General features: G+C 43.2%; 1 protein-coding gene across 4 annotated transcripts in view; it reads right to left on the reverse strand.

Annotated features, from left to right (window-relative positions):
* The window catches only part of SH3YL1 (SH3 and SYLF domain containing 1), a 47,219-nt gene that overhangs the window by 22,562 nt on the left and 4,699 nt on the right, over window positions 1-19,958 (reverse strand). For 3 of the 4 annotated variants that reach the window (XM_032653335.1, XM_032653334.1, XM_032653336.1), the window contains 3 exons: window positions 8,368-8,478; window positions 5,317-5,430; window positions 2,540-2,604 (listed from right to left, as the gene is read on the reverse strand). In XM_032653335.1, the coding sequence (XP_032509226.1) occupies window positions 2,540-2,604; window positions 5,317-5,430; window positions 8,368-8,478 (290 nt within the window). Of the gene's footprint in view, window positions 1-2,539; window positions 2,605-5,316; window positions 8,479-19,958 lie in introns of all 4 variants that reach the window. The other variant, XR_004352943.1, reaches the window with a different exon arrangement.

The raw sequence follows: 19,958 nt of genomic DNA on the forward strand, positions 1-19,958 counted from the left end.
TAGATTCCAAAGTGGAGCTAGAACTAGACTTCCTGATAGTCAAGTATGCATTCCACGTGTAACGAAGGGGTCGCCACCTGGGGGAGGCAGCGGGGCGGTGGGGGGGGGGCCGGAAGCTCGCAGGGGGTCCTGGGCCCAGGAGAGGGGTCAGGTCCTACCATGGGGGGCGCTGCAGTCCCCTCCAGCCCTGCCACCACACACCACACCCACGTGCTGCCAGGTGGCGAGAGCAGCTGACCCCAAACGGCAGCCCCCTTGCCTCTGTCGTTAGACCTGCCTTCTCCTCCTGTCATCAGACCAGGGCGAGTTTACCTGGAACCACGGCCTTGCTTGGACCCTTCCCCTTCTCTGTCCTGCTTCCCTTAGCCCCTTATAGTTTCCCCCCCACCCAGAACATTTGCTCAGTAAGTCACGTGCACCACGAGCCCTGTCTCAGGCTCTGTCTCCAGTGAAACCAATGAGAGACAACCACACACCACCTCTGCAAGATGCTCAGCATCTCTGTGCGTTGAAAAGAATCACATGCGCCCTGCCTACCTCATCCGTGCCCTGAAATCCACGGCGTGTTATATGGGTGGGAGTTACAGTTAGAACCAGTTGGGGCACTAGAAGCGAGGAGACTCACCCAAGCACCCATGGAAGCCAGAGGCCTCCCTCTGAATGGCCAGCCTGTCATTCTCCGGCTGGAGGCGTCACATAACTCAGTTATCTACACAATGACGGCAGCGACAGCCACTCAGCATGGCCACAGTATGGAAATGATTCTATGAGAGTACATGTGAGAGTTTTATGAGAATGTTAGCCATTATTGCTAATTATTCCATTCCAAAACAGAATGGCAGATAATTAAGTTATTCAACAAACATTTAATAGTTTGAACCGATGATGCCAGTGCTTTAAAGAAACATTTATTTTGGGTGCCTACTTGTGCTTGACACTTGGCCAGTCTGAGGGCGCAGGTATGAAGGACTCACAACCTAGGTAAGGGCCAGGCAAGGAAACCTCCAGACTGGCGCAAGCGCTGAGCGCCCCATCCCACTAGGAGCAAGCGTCTGGCGGAAGAAGAACGCCAGAGAGGAGCCCAGGCAGCCTGGGGGGCTGCAGACTCGAGGGCATGGGTCCCGCTGCCTGAGGTGGCCACGGGCCTGCTGCACTTCATTGGAACTGGAGCTGGGGCGACAAGAGCATCCAGCCGTAGGAGCTCCGCGGGTGCATGGCCGCCGACCCCCAAGCTCCCTCGCTCATCCTGGGTCAGAGCTGCACCCCCAAGGTAACTGCATGTTTCTGGCCAGGTCTGAGATGCTTCCTGGGGAACCAGCACGGCCTCTCATTAGCACTGAAAAGTGACCGACAGCTCTAACCTTATGGCTACACTCAGGGAAGCAAAGCCAGGTCCTATTGAAGAGGCACAAACTCCTAGGACAGTCTTCTAATCTCTACTTGAAGTGGATATTTTTAAAAGTTAATACTTATCTTCCATGTACAGTATTTAAATGGAATTCCAGAGTTAATTTCTACACAGCCATGAGGGTAAGTGGCATTCAAAGTTTCCACAAACGGCAAATATAAGCAAATGCTCTTTGAGATGGAGCCCCAAAGCCTGGGGTCAGCGGGCAGTGATGAGAGACACCTGGGTACAGCGCCAGGAGGTGTGAGCAGGGGTGCACAACACATGGTGAAAATACGCTTTCCACACGAGTGCGATGTTTCTGAAGGCCATGATTTGGTTGAATATACAACCAAAAGGCAGTCATGTTAGCAAAACTAAAATATGTTCCTCTTTTTATATCACGAATCTATGCAGCAGCAAGTAAAGGTCAAATAAAAATGAAAATCAGTGGAAATACTTCCACCTAATAAGGCCGAGGGCATTTAAAGCTATGGCAACAGAGCAAGTTCATAAAAGGGTAGTTCAGGAAGGAACTGACTGAAATTTCAGAAGAAAATGATTGGGGAATATTAGGAGATTTGATTTATCAAATCACTTAGCAATAAAGCAGCAGACGAAAGATTGATATCATGTAGATGCTCCCTGTGGGAGAGACCTCTGTAAACAAGTGTGTACTGGTATAATTTCTAGTCCGTTTGATAGAAACCATAATCATTAGCAGCAAAGTTGTAAAAGGAAACAATACAAAGTCAATCTTTACTTAAAAAATTGGAAGTAGTTTGAACATTAGGGATACCAAACTGGATTTTGCCACAAACGTTGATACATGGCATTGAGTTGTTTGCACCCATGACTCTGCAATCAGAAGCCATAAACTGCCAATTGTAGTTTTCAGGTCTGAGAACAAGTGTTTTGCAGATGTGCTAAAGATGGAAAGAGATGAGATGGTGAATGAAAGAAACTCTACTCTCAATGAAGGCAAAGGAGAAAAATGATAAACATTACACAGCTTCAGGTAGAGAGTCAAGAAAATAAAAGGGAACGATTTCCATAGGTGGTTAAACAGGAACAGTAGGAGATCACTCGACTTTCACGTAGCAGTTGCTTTTAGAGAATAGGGCAGTCATATGTACACACATCACCACTCACCTCTATTCCTAGTTCAAATCCTCCACCAAGCCCAGCTATCCCGATGGCCGAAGGTGCAGACCATTCTAATAAAAACAAACAAACATTACTCTAATATTAAAACTCCTTGGCACATAAATATGGGGAGGAAAAATGCTAAAATATGAATTAATAGTGTTTCTTCTTAAAATAATGAGATTTTGGCATTTTTGCCTATGTTTTTAAATGTTCTTTAATAAATAAATAAATAAATATATATATATATATATATATATATATATTTTTTTTTTTTTTTTTTTTTTTTTTTGCGGTACGCGGGCCTCTCACTGCTGTGGCCTCTCCCGTTGTGGAGCACAGGCTCCGGACGCGCAGGCCCAGCGGCCATGGCTCACGGGCCCAGCCGCTCCGCGGCATGTGGGATCTTCCCGGACCGGGGCACGAACCCGCGTCCCCTGCATCGGCAGGCGGACTCTCAACCACTGCGCCACCAGGGAAGCCCTATAATTTTTTAAGTTAAAAAGGTTTGAAAGGTGTTAGTTATTCATTATGAGCCTCATAGACTCACAAGTCTGTGTTTTCTAATCTTTCCCTACAAACATGCATAATACCAAACTATTGAATTCTCACCAATTAAATATACATAGCATTTGATAATTTCAACCATCAGTATTCCTAATGTTGTACAAAATAATTGAGCTGGAATTCCAGTCTTTTGTTAGCATTTTATCATAGCTATAAGAGAGCAAATGGATTCAAAAGAGTTTATTATAATCGCTTCTAAGGGTAACATAATACTAAACCGTTTCTATGGTAAATCCTGGAGGGCGAAAACTGTTTTGACACCCTTTGTGCCTAGTAGAAGCACAAGAAATAGGTTATAAATTCAAGATTATTAAAATTCTAACAAGATACACATCCTTACATTTGGAAACTAAGTACAATATGGTACATTTCAGGATTATTGTGTGCCTAGCTTTCCTGATCTAGACACAGTTGTGCTAAACAAGTCTAGAAAAAAATAATTGGGGGGTGGGTGGGATAGTCTAGATGAAGTACTTTCTGAAAATGCCCAGTAGCTACCTAAGCCTAATTTTTCTTGCTACCATATATTCTAGATGGCAGGCTAGTGCTTGAATATACCCAGAACTAATCTATCTGGGCTTAGAGGGGTTTTGATTACAGAAATTAATGTCTCATAATCTCAAAGTTATTTTCCACTTCCTACGTTAGGGACTGTCCCTGTTTAAAAACTGCCCACCTGGGCTTCCCAGGTGGTGCAGTGGTTGGGAGTCTGCTTGCTAATGCAGGGGACACGGGTTCGAGCCCTGGTCTGGGAGGATCCCATATGCCACGGAGCAATTAGTCCCATGAGCCACAACTACTGAGCCTGCGCGTCTGGAGCCTGTGCTCCGCCACAAGAGAGGCCGCGGTAGTGAGAGACCTGTGCACCGCGATGAAGAGTGGCCGCCGCTTGCCACAACTAGAGAAAGCCCTCGCACAGAAACGAAGACCCAACACAGCAAAAATAAATTACTTAATAAACTACCCCTAATATCTTAAAAAAAAAAAAACTATTAAAAGTGATTAATTTCTAAAAGAAAAACAAACTGCCCACCTGGCCAGGGTCTGGGGATTTGCTGTGCCCCACTGGGCACATATTATATTACCCTCTGAAGAGTGACCAGCAGCTACTTGGGAAGATGGGAGACAGAAACTTAGGTATCTAAGTAGGAAGGTCCACCTGAGGTTCTGATAGGAGCCCCAGGTGTCGACGGCTCCTCCCCCTTTTCTGACAGTCGCCGGTCCATGACCATTCGGACCTGCAGGGCCGGGGGCTCCTTGCAGACGCAGAGCCCGTCTCACGGCGGACTCGGTTTGAGTGTGCTTACTTGTCTGGTCGTACTGCTGGGGATCTGCCCGTGAAAATTTGCCTAATGCTTCTTTTCTTGAGAAGAAGAGAATGTTGTCACTTTTTGTTTTGTAGCCAAGCCCAGAGCTATGAAATCTGAACCACAACCTCAGGGGCAAACTCTCGTTTGCTGTGGGGACGCCTCACAGGGGACAACAAATCCTGCTGACTCAAGTTCCGGGGCTGTGCGCCTCCCAAATGCCGGATGTATCTCCTGTCAGTGGATGGCCCATGTTCTCCCTCAAAGTAAAATTAAATGATCTACACTAGAAAGAGTTATTAACAGAAAACTGTGTTCAATTATATAACTGAACAGCAAATGTAAAATTCATATAAAAGCCTTTTAGTTGGTTATGACACACCCACACACATTTTAAATATTATATATGTTGGTTCTTGGGATTCGAGCAAACATGTTTTGACGTCATGTCTGAAAAATCAAGTATTAGATTTCACCCCAGAAGTAAAACCAAATTATCCTGATCTTGATATGATTCTGCCCTGGTGGTATTCTTGAAAATGTTTTAGTTTTTAAGATCCCACACAGGAACAATGGGGGAGAAAAGCTTCCATAAAACAAAAGAAAGCAACTGTAAGGTGAAGCTGAGGACTAGGAATGCATATTTAACAACAGAAATACAGTGTCAGTGTTTAGTATATGCTCCACGGGAGGACAACAAAGTGTGTAAAGACGGGGGGCCCCATCTTCTGATTTTCTGAGTTTCACGGGTCGGTTGACCACAGAGAAAACAGAGGGAGCGGCCCAAGGAAGGCAGTCCAGGCGGCACCGGAAAACCTGTCTCTCCCTACAAAACCTGTTTACAGTAGAAACAGAACAAAAAAGGGACAAGGATTCTCTGCCCCTCCCAGTGAAGGGAGGCTAGCTTACTTCCATCTGGAAGGCGCGCCAGCACGATCCCACTGCCACCTCTCGCGGTGACCAGAAACCCAGCTTTTATCGCAGACAGGACCACCAGGCCCTTGGCTTTGGCAATGACGTGTGCTGCAAAACATGAAGACAGGTGAGCGCCCAGCAGGTGACAGCTCAGCAGGCCTGTGCACGCAGGTTTGCTTCCCAGGGACCAGGGCCTCCCTATAGCCTCAGCGGCACAGGGAACTGCGAGGAAACCACCCCAGGACAGAGACGCCTGAAGCCTTCGGTGGCCCTAACCCGACAGGGCAGGCGCTCAGAATCCTGCAATGGACACAAGAAGTGAGACACTGGGATGAGACTGTACTGATATCTAGTAGCAGGACAAATAATTTGGAGATTTCAATTAATTTACAACATAATTTATAATTTTACAAGTTACAAAAGTATTTCAAAGAAATTAAGACCTACATAGTATTAAGGAGAAACTTCAAAAGTGACTGACATGCAGTGTGCAGCAGGACGTTTGAACGTAGAGCCGCATTGTTGAGTTCGGCTCAACAATTGTTGAGTTCAAAACCAGGAAAATTCAATGATTTTGCCACTTTAAAACGTGTTTTGACTTTATAAAGTGATCTGATCAGTATTCGAATAACACATAACTACCAGTGCACTGAAACTATAATTCAATTTACAGAATATTGGTTTATCCACATTTCAGGGAAGTCTGTTACATAACAGGAAGGTTATTAACATAGGCACCACTAAACACAGTGCCTTATAGTCTGTGGATTTATTTACACAATAGTACATCTTTCAAATAACAAAGGAAGCCTAAACATTGGAAATTATTCTTGGATCCCAATGTTACTTTTAAGGTAGTTTAATTTACCATCATTTTAGTCACATATTCTGTCAAGGAAGTCAAACCAGACAGTGTACTCAAATACACAAAAAAGGCTTTGTAGGTGTCCCTAGGAAACACTAAATTTCTAATACACTTATGCACACCATTTCAAAATTTAAATTAACAACAGACTCTCAGAGACGGTTCAACCAAGAGCACGAGGAGGGTAACACACAGACCATTCCTGGAGCTCTTGGTACTTGAACAAGGTTTAGAAGTAAGGCTCTCTTCTCTCCGACGGTCATCACCTAAGTGTGCCTTAGCTCGTGTTCTAAAGGGTAACACATGGTACTGATGCTGACAGCTTCATTATACATCAGGTAGGTTTGTTTATACGACACTTGTTGGCAGAACAGCCTCACACGCCATTCTCAGTGCTGTTAGAGTGAGTGGCACTACTCAGAAGCGTTAGGTATAACAGAAGTATATTCTTAAAATGAACATAGTTCAAATGTCAGGTGTGTTTTTATATCTTATCCACCCAGATTCAGGGACATTAAAATACCAATAATCCCTGAATAATTGTCCAATTAGCTCTTCATTTGTAATGTAGATGCACTGATTGCAGATTTACTCTCTAAATTGAGTTTCACTTACGTCTCAGAGCCCCTCGCACCAGATGACTGTGAACTCACAGCCTAAGAAAGTCTAAAGGTCTGGGCATTTTGTTTTAAAATATTTTTTAGATTTTATCTCCTATCACGTAATACACCTCCCTAGCTTTAATGTACGCGTAATGGGCCCTCCCTACTCATTCCAAGGAGGGACGAGGCTTGGTCATCTGGCAGCTGCGGCCTCCCTGGCTTCCATCAGACACACAGTCCGCACCCCTGCGGGACTTAGCTCTTATTCAGGCTGCTGTGTAAACGGGTTTTCATTTTCTGAGCTACACCCAGTGAAAGGGAGTCGGGTGGCCTTTGACTGGAAGCAGAATAAAGGCAAGGCAGAATTTTGCTGGACAAAATCCACGAGAAATAATCCATACCCCAAAGTTTTTATGGTAGGAAATACAGCTTATCTGTAACTTGGGCTAGCTTGACATGCACGTAGATGCTGCTGTATATTGAGAAACGTCTTCTGTCTCCTGCTTCAGAAGAGAGCTACAGAAAATTGAGCTTTTCTGGTTGAATTTTCTCCAAGTGTTACACGTGCTGCTCTAGCTTGTACTTGCACGTGACTCACCGGAGAGCTTGTGAAAAATGCAGATTCTGATTCATCAGGCCGAAGTGGAGCCTGAGGTCCTGCGTTTCTAACAAGCTCCCGGGTGATGCCCAGATGTGGCCACCTGCCTTCAAGGAGCAAGGCTCTATGAAGCGCTGTTTTCTTAAGATGGGAGGAGTGGCTGAGCCAAAATAACAACACTTCGTATTATTACCATAACAACAACAAATTAGAAATTTTTACAACCCTTAAAGGTCTGTTAAATAACTTCAGAAAATCTGGCTTAAGAAATTAAACCGGTTTCTCTAATGTAGGATGAGTTGTGCACTAAGAGGGAGATCAGCCCGCAGCTGCCTGAGCTAGTCTGCGTGTGAGTGTCTGCGTCAGACAGGTATTCTCTGAAACACCTTTAGAAATAACTGGTACTAGTAATGAACAGACAGTGGTTCCCAAAGGCTGGCCTCTGGACCAGGTCTTGTGTGGTCAGCCTGACTACAGGAGAATCACATTAGAGACGAGATAAAATCTGCACTCCTGGCCACGCTGCTCCCAGGGTCTGATTCAGCAGGTCAGGGGGGAGTTTAGGAACTGCACTTTAATGACCCAGGGAATACAGATGTGTAGCTGTGCTGGGAATCATTGATTAGTCTTCTTAAACCACTATAAAGTATAACTATCTTACCTAGAAAGAAAAAACACAAAATTAAAATTTATTAATGAGATTAGCTGGTGAGTTTGCAAGATGAGTTTGCCAAAGTCCTCAGAAACTGAGGATAAGGACCTGTGAGTTTGGGGAACGTGCAGTGGAAACGGACACAGGGTACTTAGGGCCATGGGCCCTGCAGAGCGGAGGAGGAGAGAGGGCTGCCCAGGACACCAGCCGGGACGACGGGCCCAGAGGAGAAAGGTGGTCTGAGGACCTGTGTGAGTCAAGGGTTGCAAAGGTAATTTAAGAAACAGAGCAGATGTAGAAGTGAAAAGTATGTATTTCATTTACCTACCAGGAATGATCTTATCAGGTCCACTTCTGGAAGTTATTTCTGTGAATTCTCTTAGAATTTTAGCAGCCTTCTTTGCTTCAGATTTCAAATTGGAAGGTATAGGGTTATTCACTGAAAGATTAAAAAAATGATTTTAATGAAGAGATCTACTAAATAGAAGTTAGAAATTTGTTGTAATTTCATTTTTTCATACACAATTAAGCATTATCAAACTGTATCCTACCAAAGAAAATAAATTGAAAATCCTTATTTATTGATCATTTCATCTTTATTTTCCTACTAAATTAAATTCACTAAGATTGGGAAACCCTAAACTCTCAAAATCTCAGAAATTATAAAATCATGGAATTCTAAAGGATCTTAAAATCTGGTCCAGTCTCTCAATTATGTATCTTTTCCCTGTAATTCTTAACTCAGCACAATATTAACAAAAAATATTAAAATGGTAAGAATGAACAAAAGATGTATTTTATTACCGTCTATAACAGATAATACAAAATTTAATATATTTGACTGTTTTGTTGAAAATGTTTGACCTGTCTGCACAGATTTTCCATATTAGTAAAATTCTAGGAGACTCAGGAATTGAGTGATTACTTCAATTAATGAGCATTTGCATTTGTATAGCATTCTATGTTTTCAGCATCGGTTGGGTATTCATAAACTCAGAGGAAGGTTTATTCATCCTAGCGATGCTCACATAATCTTTCCAGCTCTGAAATATGTGGGACGGACCATTCCTTTATCACAGGACAAGGAACCAGAAGAGTCAAAGAAATCAAGAGGCTTCAATATAAACCCTGCTGTTCTGACCATCAGATGAATTTTTCATTTCAAAGATTGTGTTTTCAGCCCTGAAAGTTCCACTGGTTGTTTTTCATTCTTTCCATTTCTATCCTCATTGTGTTTTTGTTGTTCTTTCAATCCTTGAGCATATTTTAAAAAGTGTTTTTATATCCTTGTCTGATGACTGCGTCACCTCTGCCCTTTCTGGGTCTGTTTCTTGACTGACTTTTCTCCTAGTTTTGGGTTATGTTTTACTGTTTCTGCCCATTGCTAGTGAAATTTGGTGGTTGCTAGAACTATGAACACCGCCATGTTGAGGATCTAGATCTTGTTGTCTTATTTAAACAGTGTTGCTGCGTTTGTGCTGGCGCCAGGGCGTCACTTGCAGATCAGCTCAGTCTTTCCAAGGCTTGCTTTTATGTTTCGCTTGGAGTGTGTAGTCTTCGGTGCCAGGCCTGCAGTTACCACGTGACTCTGGGCTGTCTCCAGAACGACCTCGGATGTGACACACTCTCTCCACTCGGCTGGTTGGAACTACTGCTCCCAACGCTGCATAAGCTCTGAGGACTGTTTGCCTCACAGCTTCCTGAGAGTCGTTCTTTGCCCTGCCCTGAAAGTGTCCCCTTCACCCAATGCTTCCTGCTCAGCCAAGGACTCTGCAGATTTCTTGAGCTCTTTCCATCTCTGATTCACTCTCCTCTGGGAATCTGCTCTGTAAACTCCAGTTGCTCAGCCTCTCCAAACTCAATTTGTCTCTCCCATTCAGAAAGAACCCATGCCACGGTGGGCTTCCCTCCCTGTGCTGCAGCTTGGAAAGTGGCCCAGGCAGAAAAATGGACAATTGTGGACTTCACCTCAATTTCCCCTCTCCTCTGGGATCCTAGACCCACTTGCCTGTTGTCCAACATGAAAACAGATGCTCCATTATGTTTTCCCCAGTTTCTGGTTGTTTACGGCAAGTGGCAATTCCAGTACCAGTTTCTTTGTCATGAAGCTCTCAGTGTACTTTTGTTTTTTATGATGAGTAATATTGAATATCTTTCAATTTCTGCCAAATCTTTTTTATTTATTTCTTGTCCATTTATGGAGGGTATTTCTCTGTTCCTTATTGATTTGTATATTAAGGGAATTAACCTTTTTTTCTAGAATACGAGTTACCAACATTGATTTCCTCTTTGCCATTTGTCTTTTCAATTTTCTTATGATGGTTTTTCTACTTTTTAAAAAATGAAATCAAATTCATATTCTCTTTTAAGTCTAACAAGTGTCTAACTACTAAACAAAGTAGTTCCCAAATTCATATGGAAAAATAAGCAAGAAAAGCTAGAAGAAAATGTGTGAAAGAAGAAGAATGAAGGGGATAAGCTCTGGTTTAACATATTATAACGCCTCAATAATTTACCGCTTAGTGATGTAAATACAGACAGAAAAATCAATTTGACAAAATAGAAAATTCAGGGCTTCCCTGGTGGCACTGTGGTTAAGAATCCACCTGCCAATGCAGGAGAAACAGGTTCGAGCCCTGGTCTGGGAAGATCCCACATGCTGCGGAGCAACTGAGCCCGTGCACCATAACTACTGAGCCTGCACTCTAGAGCCTGCAAGCCACAACTACTGAGCCCACGTGCCACAACTACTGAAGCCCACGCACCTAGAGCCTGTGCTCCCAACGAGAAGCCACCACAATAAGAAGCCTGTGCACCGCAACGAAGAGTAGCCCTGACTCGCCGCAACTAGAGAGAGTCTGTGCACAGCAACGAAGACCCAACACAGCCAAAAAAAATTAAAAAATAAGTAAAACAAAATAAATATATATATAAATCCATTAAAAAAATCCAGAAATTGGCCCAAATATATAAATTAATTTAATATATGATAAATATTGCACCTCAAATCATTGTGGAAAAGCTGTTGTACACAATAAATAGTGGTCCTTTGGGGGAAAAATGTCATCCACAGTTTCACATTACATAATAATAAACTCCAAATGCATTGATGATTTAAAATACCAAAAGTCAGGGCTTCCCTGGTGGCGCAGTGGTTGAGAGTCCCCCTGCCGATGCAGGGGACACGGGTTCGTGCCCCGGTCCGGGAAGATCCCACATGCCGTGGAGCAGCTGGGCCCGTGAGCCATTGGCCGCTGGGCCTGCGCGTCCGGAGCCTGTGCTCCATCCGCAACGGGAGAGGCCACAACAGTGAGAGGCCCGCATACCGCAAAAAAAAAAAAAAAAAAAAAAAAAAAACAACCAAAAGTCAAACCATAAAAGAACCAGAAATTATGGGAGAATTACTTTTCAAATTCATAGTGCAAAAGGCCCAACTATGAGGAAAATTTTTTTTTCCTTTTTTTGGCCGCACCACGTGGCACGTCGGATCCTAGTTCCCCGACCAGGGATTGAACCCATGCCCCCAGAACTGGAAGCATGGAGTCTTAACCACTGGACCGCCAGGGAAGTCCCTGAAAATTTTTCTATATTTCTTAAACCACCAGAAATTATGGCATAAGTGCATTGTAAAAATAAAGGAAAAATATAGATACACAAATATTGAAGAAAAAAGGCATCCCTGCTACTAATACTCACCAATACTACTGTCTGCATTTTAGCGTCTGCTTCAGGTGGTTCCTATTGCTAAACAAGGAGATTATTTCCATTTTTAGTTTTTAGTGATACCACTGTTCGATGGTAATTATCTTGAGAGACTCTTAGGAGTTGGAATTAATGACTGCAAAAAGTCAAAAATGTCTAGCTTTTTATTCCATTATCAAATCACCTTCTAAAATTACTATCCAACCTTAGAACCACTGGGTATTACCATAAAAAATTCGTACTGCTACTGGGGAAGCTGGTCGAGGCAAAGTGTGCACATCAGAAAGGATGACCAATTTTTATTGTTTGTTTACATTTTGCTTTGCATATTTTCTGTTCATGTTCTTTGCTTATTTTTCTGGTGCCATACTCCTTTTGTCTAAAATTTTAATCATGTCGCAAGTTTGTATCTCAGCTTCTTGTTTTCATACTTTTATGTATAGTTTTTCAGTATTTGTTTTTATTTATATGGCAACATCTCTCTGAGCTTTCTACCATTATCATCTTTCTATTATTGTGACTAAAGGCCTTTAAGAAAAAAAATTATACAAGTATTATTCTAAATTTTCTTCCTCCAGAGCTTTTACTTTACATTAAATATTTGACCCTCCTCAGACTTGCATTGGTATAGGATATGAAGTGAGAACCTAATATTTTAAAATTATACAACACAACTTATTGAATGATCCACAGCACTTAATTAAAAATGCTACCTTCGGGCTTCCCTGGTGGCGCAGTGGTTGAGAGTCCGCCTGCCGATGCAGGGGACACGGGTTCGTGCCCCGGTCTGGGAGGATCCCACGTGCCGCGGAGCGGCTGGGCCCGTGAGCCATGGCCGCTGAGCCTGCGCGTCCGGAGCCTGTCCTCCGCAACGGGAGAGGCCACAACAGTGAGAGGCCCGCGTAACGCATTAAAAAAAAAAAAAAAATGCTACCTTCATGAAAAAAGCAAGAAAGGAATATTCATATATATATATATATATATATATATATATATATATATATACTCATATATTTTAAAATATATGAGAGAGATGACATGGTAAATTAATAAATTATTCTGGGACTTTAGGTCATTCAAAGGAAAACAAAATAAAATTAGATTACAATATCACATCATACACACACAAAAAAATTCAATGTAATTGAACACCTAAATATTAAAAGCAAAACTTAGTACTTTTAGAATAAAAAGACTAGGGAATATCTTTATGATTCGAGGATGGAGGAATGCTACAAACAAGGCACAACAATAACTACAGATACTACAGAAACTACAGATACATTCAACTACATTAAAGTTTAAAAAGTTGTATCAACATACGTTTAAAAAATAAAAATATAAGCCACAGATTGGAAGATATTTGTCATAAACATAAGTGACAGAGATTTAGAATCCAGAATATATAAAGATCTTTTATTTTTTAATATAGAAATTTTAAATTTATTTACGTTTATTATGATTGACATGATTTATGGTTAATTGATTTATTATAATTACAAATCAATTTGAATTTTTCAATTTGTATTTCTATCATATCTTTAGTATCTTCTACTTTTTCGTTTGTTATTTAAAATTTAGGATTCTTCAAGTTGAATTCTTAAATCCTTCTTTAGTTCTGGACATTTTGCTTCTTCCATTTCTGTTTTTTTTTTTTTTTAATTTTTATTGGAGTATAGTTGATTTACAATGTTGTGTTAGTTTCCAGTGTACAGCAAAGTGAATCAGTTATACATATACATATATCTACTCTTTTTTAGAGTCTTTTCCCATATAGGCCATTACAGAGTATCGAGTAGGGTTCCCTGTACTATACAGTAGGTGCTTATTAGTTATCTGTCTTATATATAGTAGTGTGTATATGTCAATCCCAATCTCCCAGTTTATTCCTCCCCTCCAACCCCTGGTAACCATAAGTTTGTTTTCTACATCTGTAACTTTTTCTGTTTTAGGTTCATTTGTACCCTTTTCTTAGATTCCACATATAAGTGATATCATATGTTTGTCTTTCTTTGTCTGACTCACTTCACTCAGTATGACAGTCTCTAAGTCCATCCATGTTGCTGCAAATGGCATGATTTCATTCTTTTTTTATGGCTGAGTAATATTCCATTGTATACATGTACCACACCCAGAATATATACAGATCTTTTAATATCAATAAAAATATGAAATCACTATAGAAAATGGGGCAAAGTGTTCAATTAGTTAATCCACAGAAGAGGAAACCTCCATGGCCAATAAATATATGAAAAGTTGATCAAACTCCCTAGAAGCCGGGGACATGCAAAGCTAGACCATAAAGCATTACCGTTTCTTGTCCTTTAGGTTGACGGAAATTATAAAAGCCTGCCAATGAGCATGTGTAGGTTGTGCAGGGGCACATAGGGAAGCCTCTGTCCCATTGGTGGGGACGTGAGTAAGTGTAGCTGCTGTGGGAGCTGTTCTGAGGACAGCTGGAGATGACCCACCAATTCTACTCCTGGACGTGCTCAGAGGCACTGGCTGCCCGGCTGAATGGTGGCCCCCAAATTCACGTCTACCTGGACCCTGTGAAAGGGACCTTATTTGGAAACAGGGTCTTTGCAGACGTAATTAAGTTAATCATTCTTGACTACCCAGGTGGCCCCTAAGTCCTTAAGGAGACAGAAAGGGGAAGATGCAGAGAGGAGGGGAAGGCAACGTGGCCACAGAGGCAGAGGCTGGACCATGCGGCCACAAGCCCAGGAGCACTGGGGCCCCAGGAGTTGGGGGAGAGAAGGCAGGACTCTTGGAGGGGTGCGTCCCTCCAAGCACGGCCCGGCTGACGCCCCACGGGCAGCCTCCACGCGGGAGACAGCGTGTCTGTTGTAAGCCGACCAGTCTGTGGTAACTTGTTGCGGCAGCCCAGCCACCGAGGCAGGGCTTTTAACAGCACAAAGAAATAAATACATTCAAACAGGAGACAAACGTCCCTCAAGAGGAGGACAGATATATCTAGTTTGGTGTAGTATTAAAATTGTATTCTATACAGAACTTCAGATAAACTAGATCTACTGTATCAACATGGCAAAATGTGAGTAATATTGACAGCAAAAACAAGTTGCATAAAGATATATAGGGTATCACACATTTATGTAAACGCTTACATAAATGTTATACAAATATTTATATATAAAAATAAAGTAAAATGATATTTGATTTGGGGGTGGGGTGGTCCTGGGGAAGGCTTATATAGGAAGCTTACTGGAAACTTGTACATTTTCCCTTAGGCTGTGCATAGTAAGTCACGGATGTAAAAATTGTTATTCTCAATAGTCCTTTGTATGTCTGAAATATTACAGAACAAAGATTGCTCAGCATAAATTGAATCCTGTACTATTAAATATTTAATATATTAGTGGAAACGTATGACTCCAGCTGTAAAAAAATATGTATATCATGAATAATTACTCCATAAGTTGTCTTTTGTTTAAAATCTGACCTCTCACAGCCAACATGTCTTGCATGAAGAGGTGTAGAAAAGTGAAAAATGTACCCTTATGTTTTACACAAACAAGAGAGCACACACAGCCTCCCCTCCCTCACGCATACACACACGCACACACATAATTCAAAGGACAGGGATTTGGTGAGTGGCTATACACTAAATATTCACTTGTTATTATATGCATTTGTATACCATTGACAATTCTGAAATTTGCATCTTTAGGAACTAACATAAAGTTGCTCTTCATCTTCTCGATCATGTATTTGTTTAAAATCACACTGTCCCATTTTGACGATGGTACTGAGATACTGAAAAGCTGCTACTCTTGGTTCTCTACTTTCACTTGCGATGGTGAATGTGAAACACAAAGATGAACACAGAAAAATTCTCAGAAGCACATAATCTTTAAATAGGGAAGGAATCTTAAAACATCCATTTAAAATTATGTCAATTTACTAGTGGTCTTTAAACTTTTCCTATTATCAATGCTTTGGTTAGACAGTCTGGATTTAGGAGGTCTTAGAAAAAATACAACGTAGAAAAATTCCAAGTGAACATATTTATGTAGATACTTCGGCCTTTAAAGTACATTTTATGGAAGTAGCTGTTAGTCATGACTTGACTAATGTCAGTAGCAAGCTATGACATACAACTGGTTTTGGTATTCCACAGTGATCAAGAAAAAGTGTGCACGGTAGGCGGCATTTCCAAGTTTCCGATATGGTATTGACACAATTGACGGCTTCCGAAAACCACAACCGGTGTGAACAGCCTCGATGGGAGCCCGCCTCTTCTCCGCTGGATCACTACAAAGGAGGTACCGAGCTGGCGATCAGCAAGGCAACCGGAGTGCGACTAGAAAACCGACTAACGTGCACTGTCCATTTGTAACGCGTGTGCTTTGATACCGGGCATAGGACTAGATGAGGCCTTTGTTTTCTTAATTTCTGTTGGGATCTAAGATGATGTAACCTTACTCTTTATGGAATGAACAAGTCGCATGCAGGGGGTCTCCTGTGTTAGCTAGTTCCCACACACTCGTGTGCTTCCCGCGTCAGCACAGCGCTGGTCCCGGGAGCTGCTGCCAAGAGACAGTAATGGATGTAGCTTCTACGCCCCAATAGTGGGAAGGAGCGTTTTCTGCACCCTCCCTTTCCTATCACTGGCTGCCTGAAGGGGTCTCCAGGGTACAGCCACAGTGGGAGGGATGGAGAACCCTGGATCAGAACACGGGGGAAGCTGCCCACCACAACTCTTCTTGTGCTAGGAAATCGAGATCTGGGGGCTTGTTGCTGCAGCTGACATAACCCTACTTATTATGCTTAAAAATGACTTCTCATCTCTCCATGGTATTTGCTGCAGAAGAAAGATGGAGAAGTATCTGTAATTTTTATTTTCTAACTTAGGACTAGACTTGTTTTATATACATTCTAATCAGTTAGTTTGGGGAGGTAGATAACTGGGTAAAAACACATAAAATATAACACACCATATGTTAATATCTTTCTCTTTGATTACATAGCATTCCTAATAGACTACTTGCAGGTCCTTCTAAAAGAGCAAAGCAGTAGTTTTGCCTTTTTATTAAATGTTAAAATGGATAAAAAGATAGATCTTTGCTGTACCAAGTGCTCCTATTAGCACGTGCCTGAAAACTTGATGTCATAGGCCCCTTCCTGCACCTTCCTCATTGCGCCCGAGTCATGCCTCTGGCCGTAACCCCCCGTCCACCTGGAATAGATGTAGCAGGCAGAGTCCAACGGCAGGTGGGATGCACACTGCGGGTCAAAGAGGGGATGTTCACTGTGGGAGTTATTCACGCTGTGTGGTGCCCTCGGCTGAGGGCCAGTCCTCCCTCTCGGGGGGAAATGTGAGGAGATGTAGCCCTCCTTGGAGAAGCTGTCGCTCAGCCCTAGGACGGCGGACAGCTGCACTCCACCAGGCTGGGCTCCCTCTGGGGGTGGCAGGGGCAGGAGTCCTCAGAGCAGTGGGGCCTCTGGTTTCTGAGTGCGGGGAGCTGTGGAGAGGACTCCGAGAGGGCTTTCCCGGGCCTCTGGCCAAACGGGCTCGCCAGATGGCCTCTCACCGCTCCCCGAGGGAGCTCGGCATCAGCCCCTTACAGGAGCCCCACAGCCCCTCCCAGAGCACATACGGAAGGGGCGTCGGGAGCTCAGAGGCCCCGAGGACTCGGGCACACCCAGCCACGCACTGTTCTCCCATGGGAACGGCTGGTTGAAAAAAATGAATCAAAAGAAGAATATTTTATGTGAGAACACACTTTCAAAGATGAAACAGGTAAAATCCCATCCTAGATCAGCATTGATAGCTGAACATTTATGATCTGTCATGATGAGGGGCACTAAATAGTGAACTCAAGGCGAAAACGTTCTCCCATGAAGAGAGTCCCATTCTACCCACCGGAAGACTTGGATTACAAAAAAAGTTCTCAATTATTATTATAATTCAGGTTTTGTCAGTAACAATTTGTGGAAGATTGTTTTCTCTCTTGTTGCGTAAGTGTCAATACATAGCCTCAGTTTTCCTCTTGGCCCCCAAAGCCTGATATACGGGCTGCCTGGCCCTAGAGGAAAAAAAAATGCCAACCTCTGACCTCTTAAAATTCCACTCATTCTTCCAAATCAACCTTAAACACCGCTTCTACTTGAAACCACGAGTACTTAAATCTTAGACCAGACCTGAGATTTGGCAAGATCCCCCCACCCCGGGGCCATCCCTTCCTGGGGCAGCTGAGCAGAGCTTTACCACCTGCGCCGCACAAAACAACAGATGACCCAAGGAGCAAGGAAGACACCTGCCCCATGTCTTGTGGGAGAGGCCCCAGAGGACCCAGCAGTGCCAAGGTTGCTAACACTGCCTTCGTCTGTCTTGCCAACTGAAAATTGTCACTTGCCATCTGACTCCACAAAGATTAGGTCACTGCAGTCGCTGACCTTTAACACACCCTGAAAGGAGCTCAGGGCGGAGCTCAGGAAGGAGGCCCTCTGTGCCCTGGAAAGAACTGGCAGAACAGGCCTTCAGATACTTAGATCCTTTCAGGAGAAGATTTTAAGAGCACAGTTTCTCACATTTTCTCATATCCAGAAAAGCACTAAAATCACTGATACAGACATCTGCTTGTGACCGGCAGCGAACTTCTGCCAAAATGTGTGCTTGATTACATGTACCCCCTTCACCGAAATCACATGTACACTGGCCTCCCCACCCGTCTCTTCAGAGCAGTTCCTTGGCACTATCTGAGAGGCTGTCTCCCGGGCTACAGTCCTCATTTTGCCCCAAATAAAACTTGACTCACAGCTCTCACATTGTGCATTGTTTTCCCGTCGACAGCTTCCAAGAGGGAGCGGAGCATTGGAGGCCAGCCCTTTCGGGGTCCTCTCAGCTTCCCCAAGGCTCCACCTTTCCTATTCACATCACACCTCAGGTCCTGTGACTTTAAGCACCATTTATATCTGATAATTCTCCAAGCTTGATCTATTCTTTAACCTTTCTCTAAATGCCAGACTCACCGTATCAGTTACGTATTGGACCTTGAAATCAAGTATCCAAGTAAGCATCTCAAATTAATCACATTTAGACTTAACAGTGATGCCCTAACCTCCTCTCCAGCCTGCTCCCCAGGTTTCCTCTCCAGGTAGGCTCCATCCATCACGGAGCTCACACTCAAAACCTGAGCCAGCTGTAACTTCCATATCGCTCTCATTCCCAGTGCCAGTCCACCAGCACACCCTACTGGAATACAGACCTTCAACACGCTCAGAATCTGATTTCATCTCACCCGCTCCCCTGCCACCAGTCTGGCCCAAGGAATATCTGTTCCTGTGGTGTCTGTTCAGCAGCCTTCCTGTGGTTTCTCTGTTTCCAGTCTTGAACACCTATGGTCATTTCTCCAAAGAAATGCTCTAAGTAATATCACTGATAACATGCCTCAAAGTTTTTCCACCATATTTAGTCTACACCATGGCTTTTATCTACCCTGTCTGTCTATCTGTCTATCTAATCTAATCGTTCTAAGCTAATCTCCCTCTCTAGAATGTAAGTGCCATGAGGTTAATCACACTACTTTATTAACTGTAACATCTCCAACACACACCATAATAACATATAGTAAGTGCCCAATAAATATTTGTTAAATGAATGAAGGATTTGTTGCTTTTAGGAATTAAAGATCAAAACCCTGTGAGGACTAGGAAAGGCTCATTTACATAGAAAACCCAGTGGGTTTAGAAGAACGTGTGCTGAGTAAGCGCAAAGGTTCCCTGACTCTCAGACTCTGTAACATTTCCTAGATCTTGAGAGAGAGGAGGGTGAGAGGGAAGCGTGGTACAAGTTGATGGCACAGTACCTTAAAATAGTCCTTTCTAGGCTGTCACAGGAAAGGTAGGACAAAACCAAACCAAACCAAACCCCAAACTAAGGAGACCTGAGTGTCAGGAGACCAACAAGCACACCGGTCTAAAGAGCCTCAAGCAGCCCCACTGCCAAGTGGTGCCCACCCCCCTAAGACCCCTTCAGCCCAGAAGGCACGGGAGAGCCAGCTCTCTGCTTGCAGGAAACTCTACTGTTGTTCCACCAGAGCTGGGATGTCAGGACCCTGGGAGTGCAGCAGGGGCCAGCTTCAGAACTAATGATAACTGAAGACCCAGAAGCAAATCTGAGTGGGCAGAGGCGGCATACACCTGACGCTTCTTCTCAACACCCACTCTGAGACGTGACTGAAAACGAGGACT

This window comes from Phocoena sinus, chromosome 13 (assembly GCF_008692025.1).
Source record: "Phocoena sinus isolate mPhoSin1 chromosome 13, mPhoSin1.pri, whole genome shotgun sequence".
NCBI lineage: Eukaryota > Metazoa > Chordata > Mammalia > Artiodactyla > Phocoenidae > Phocoena > Phocoena sinus.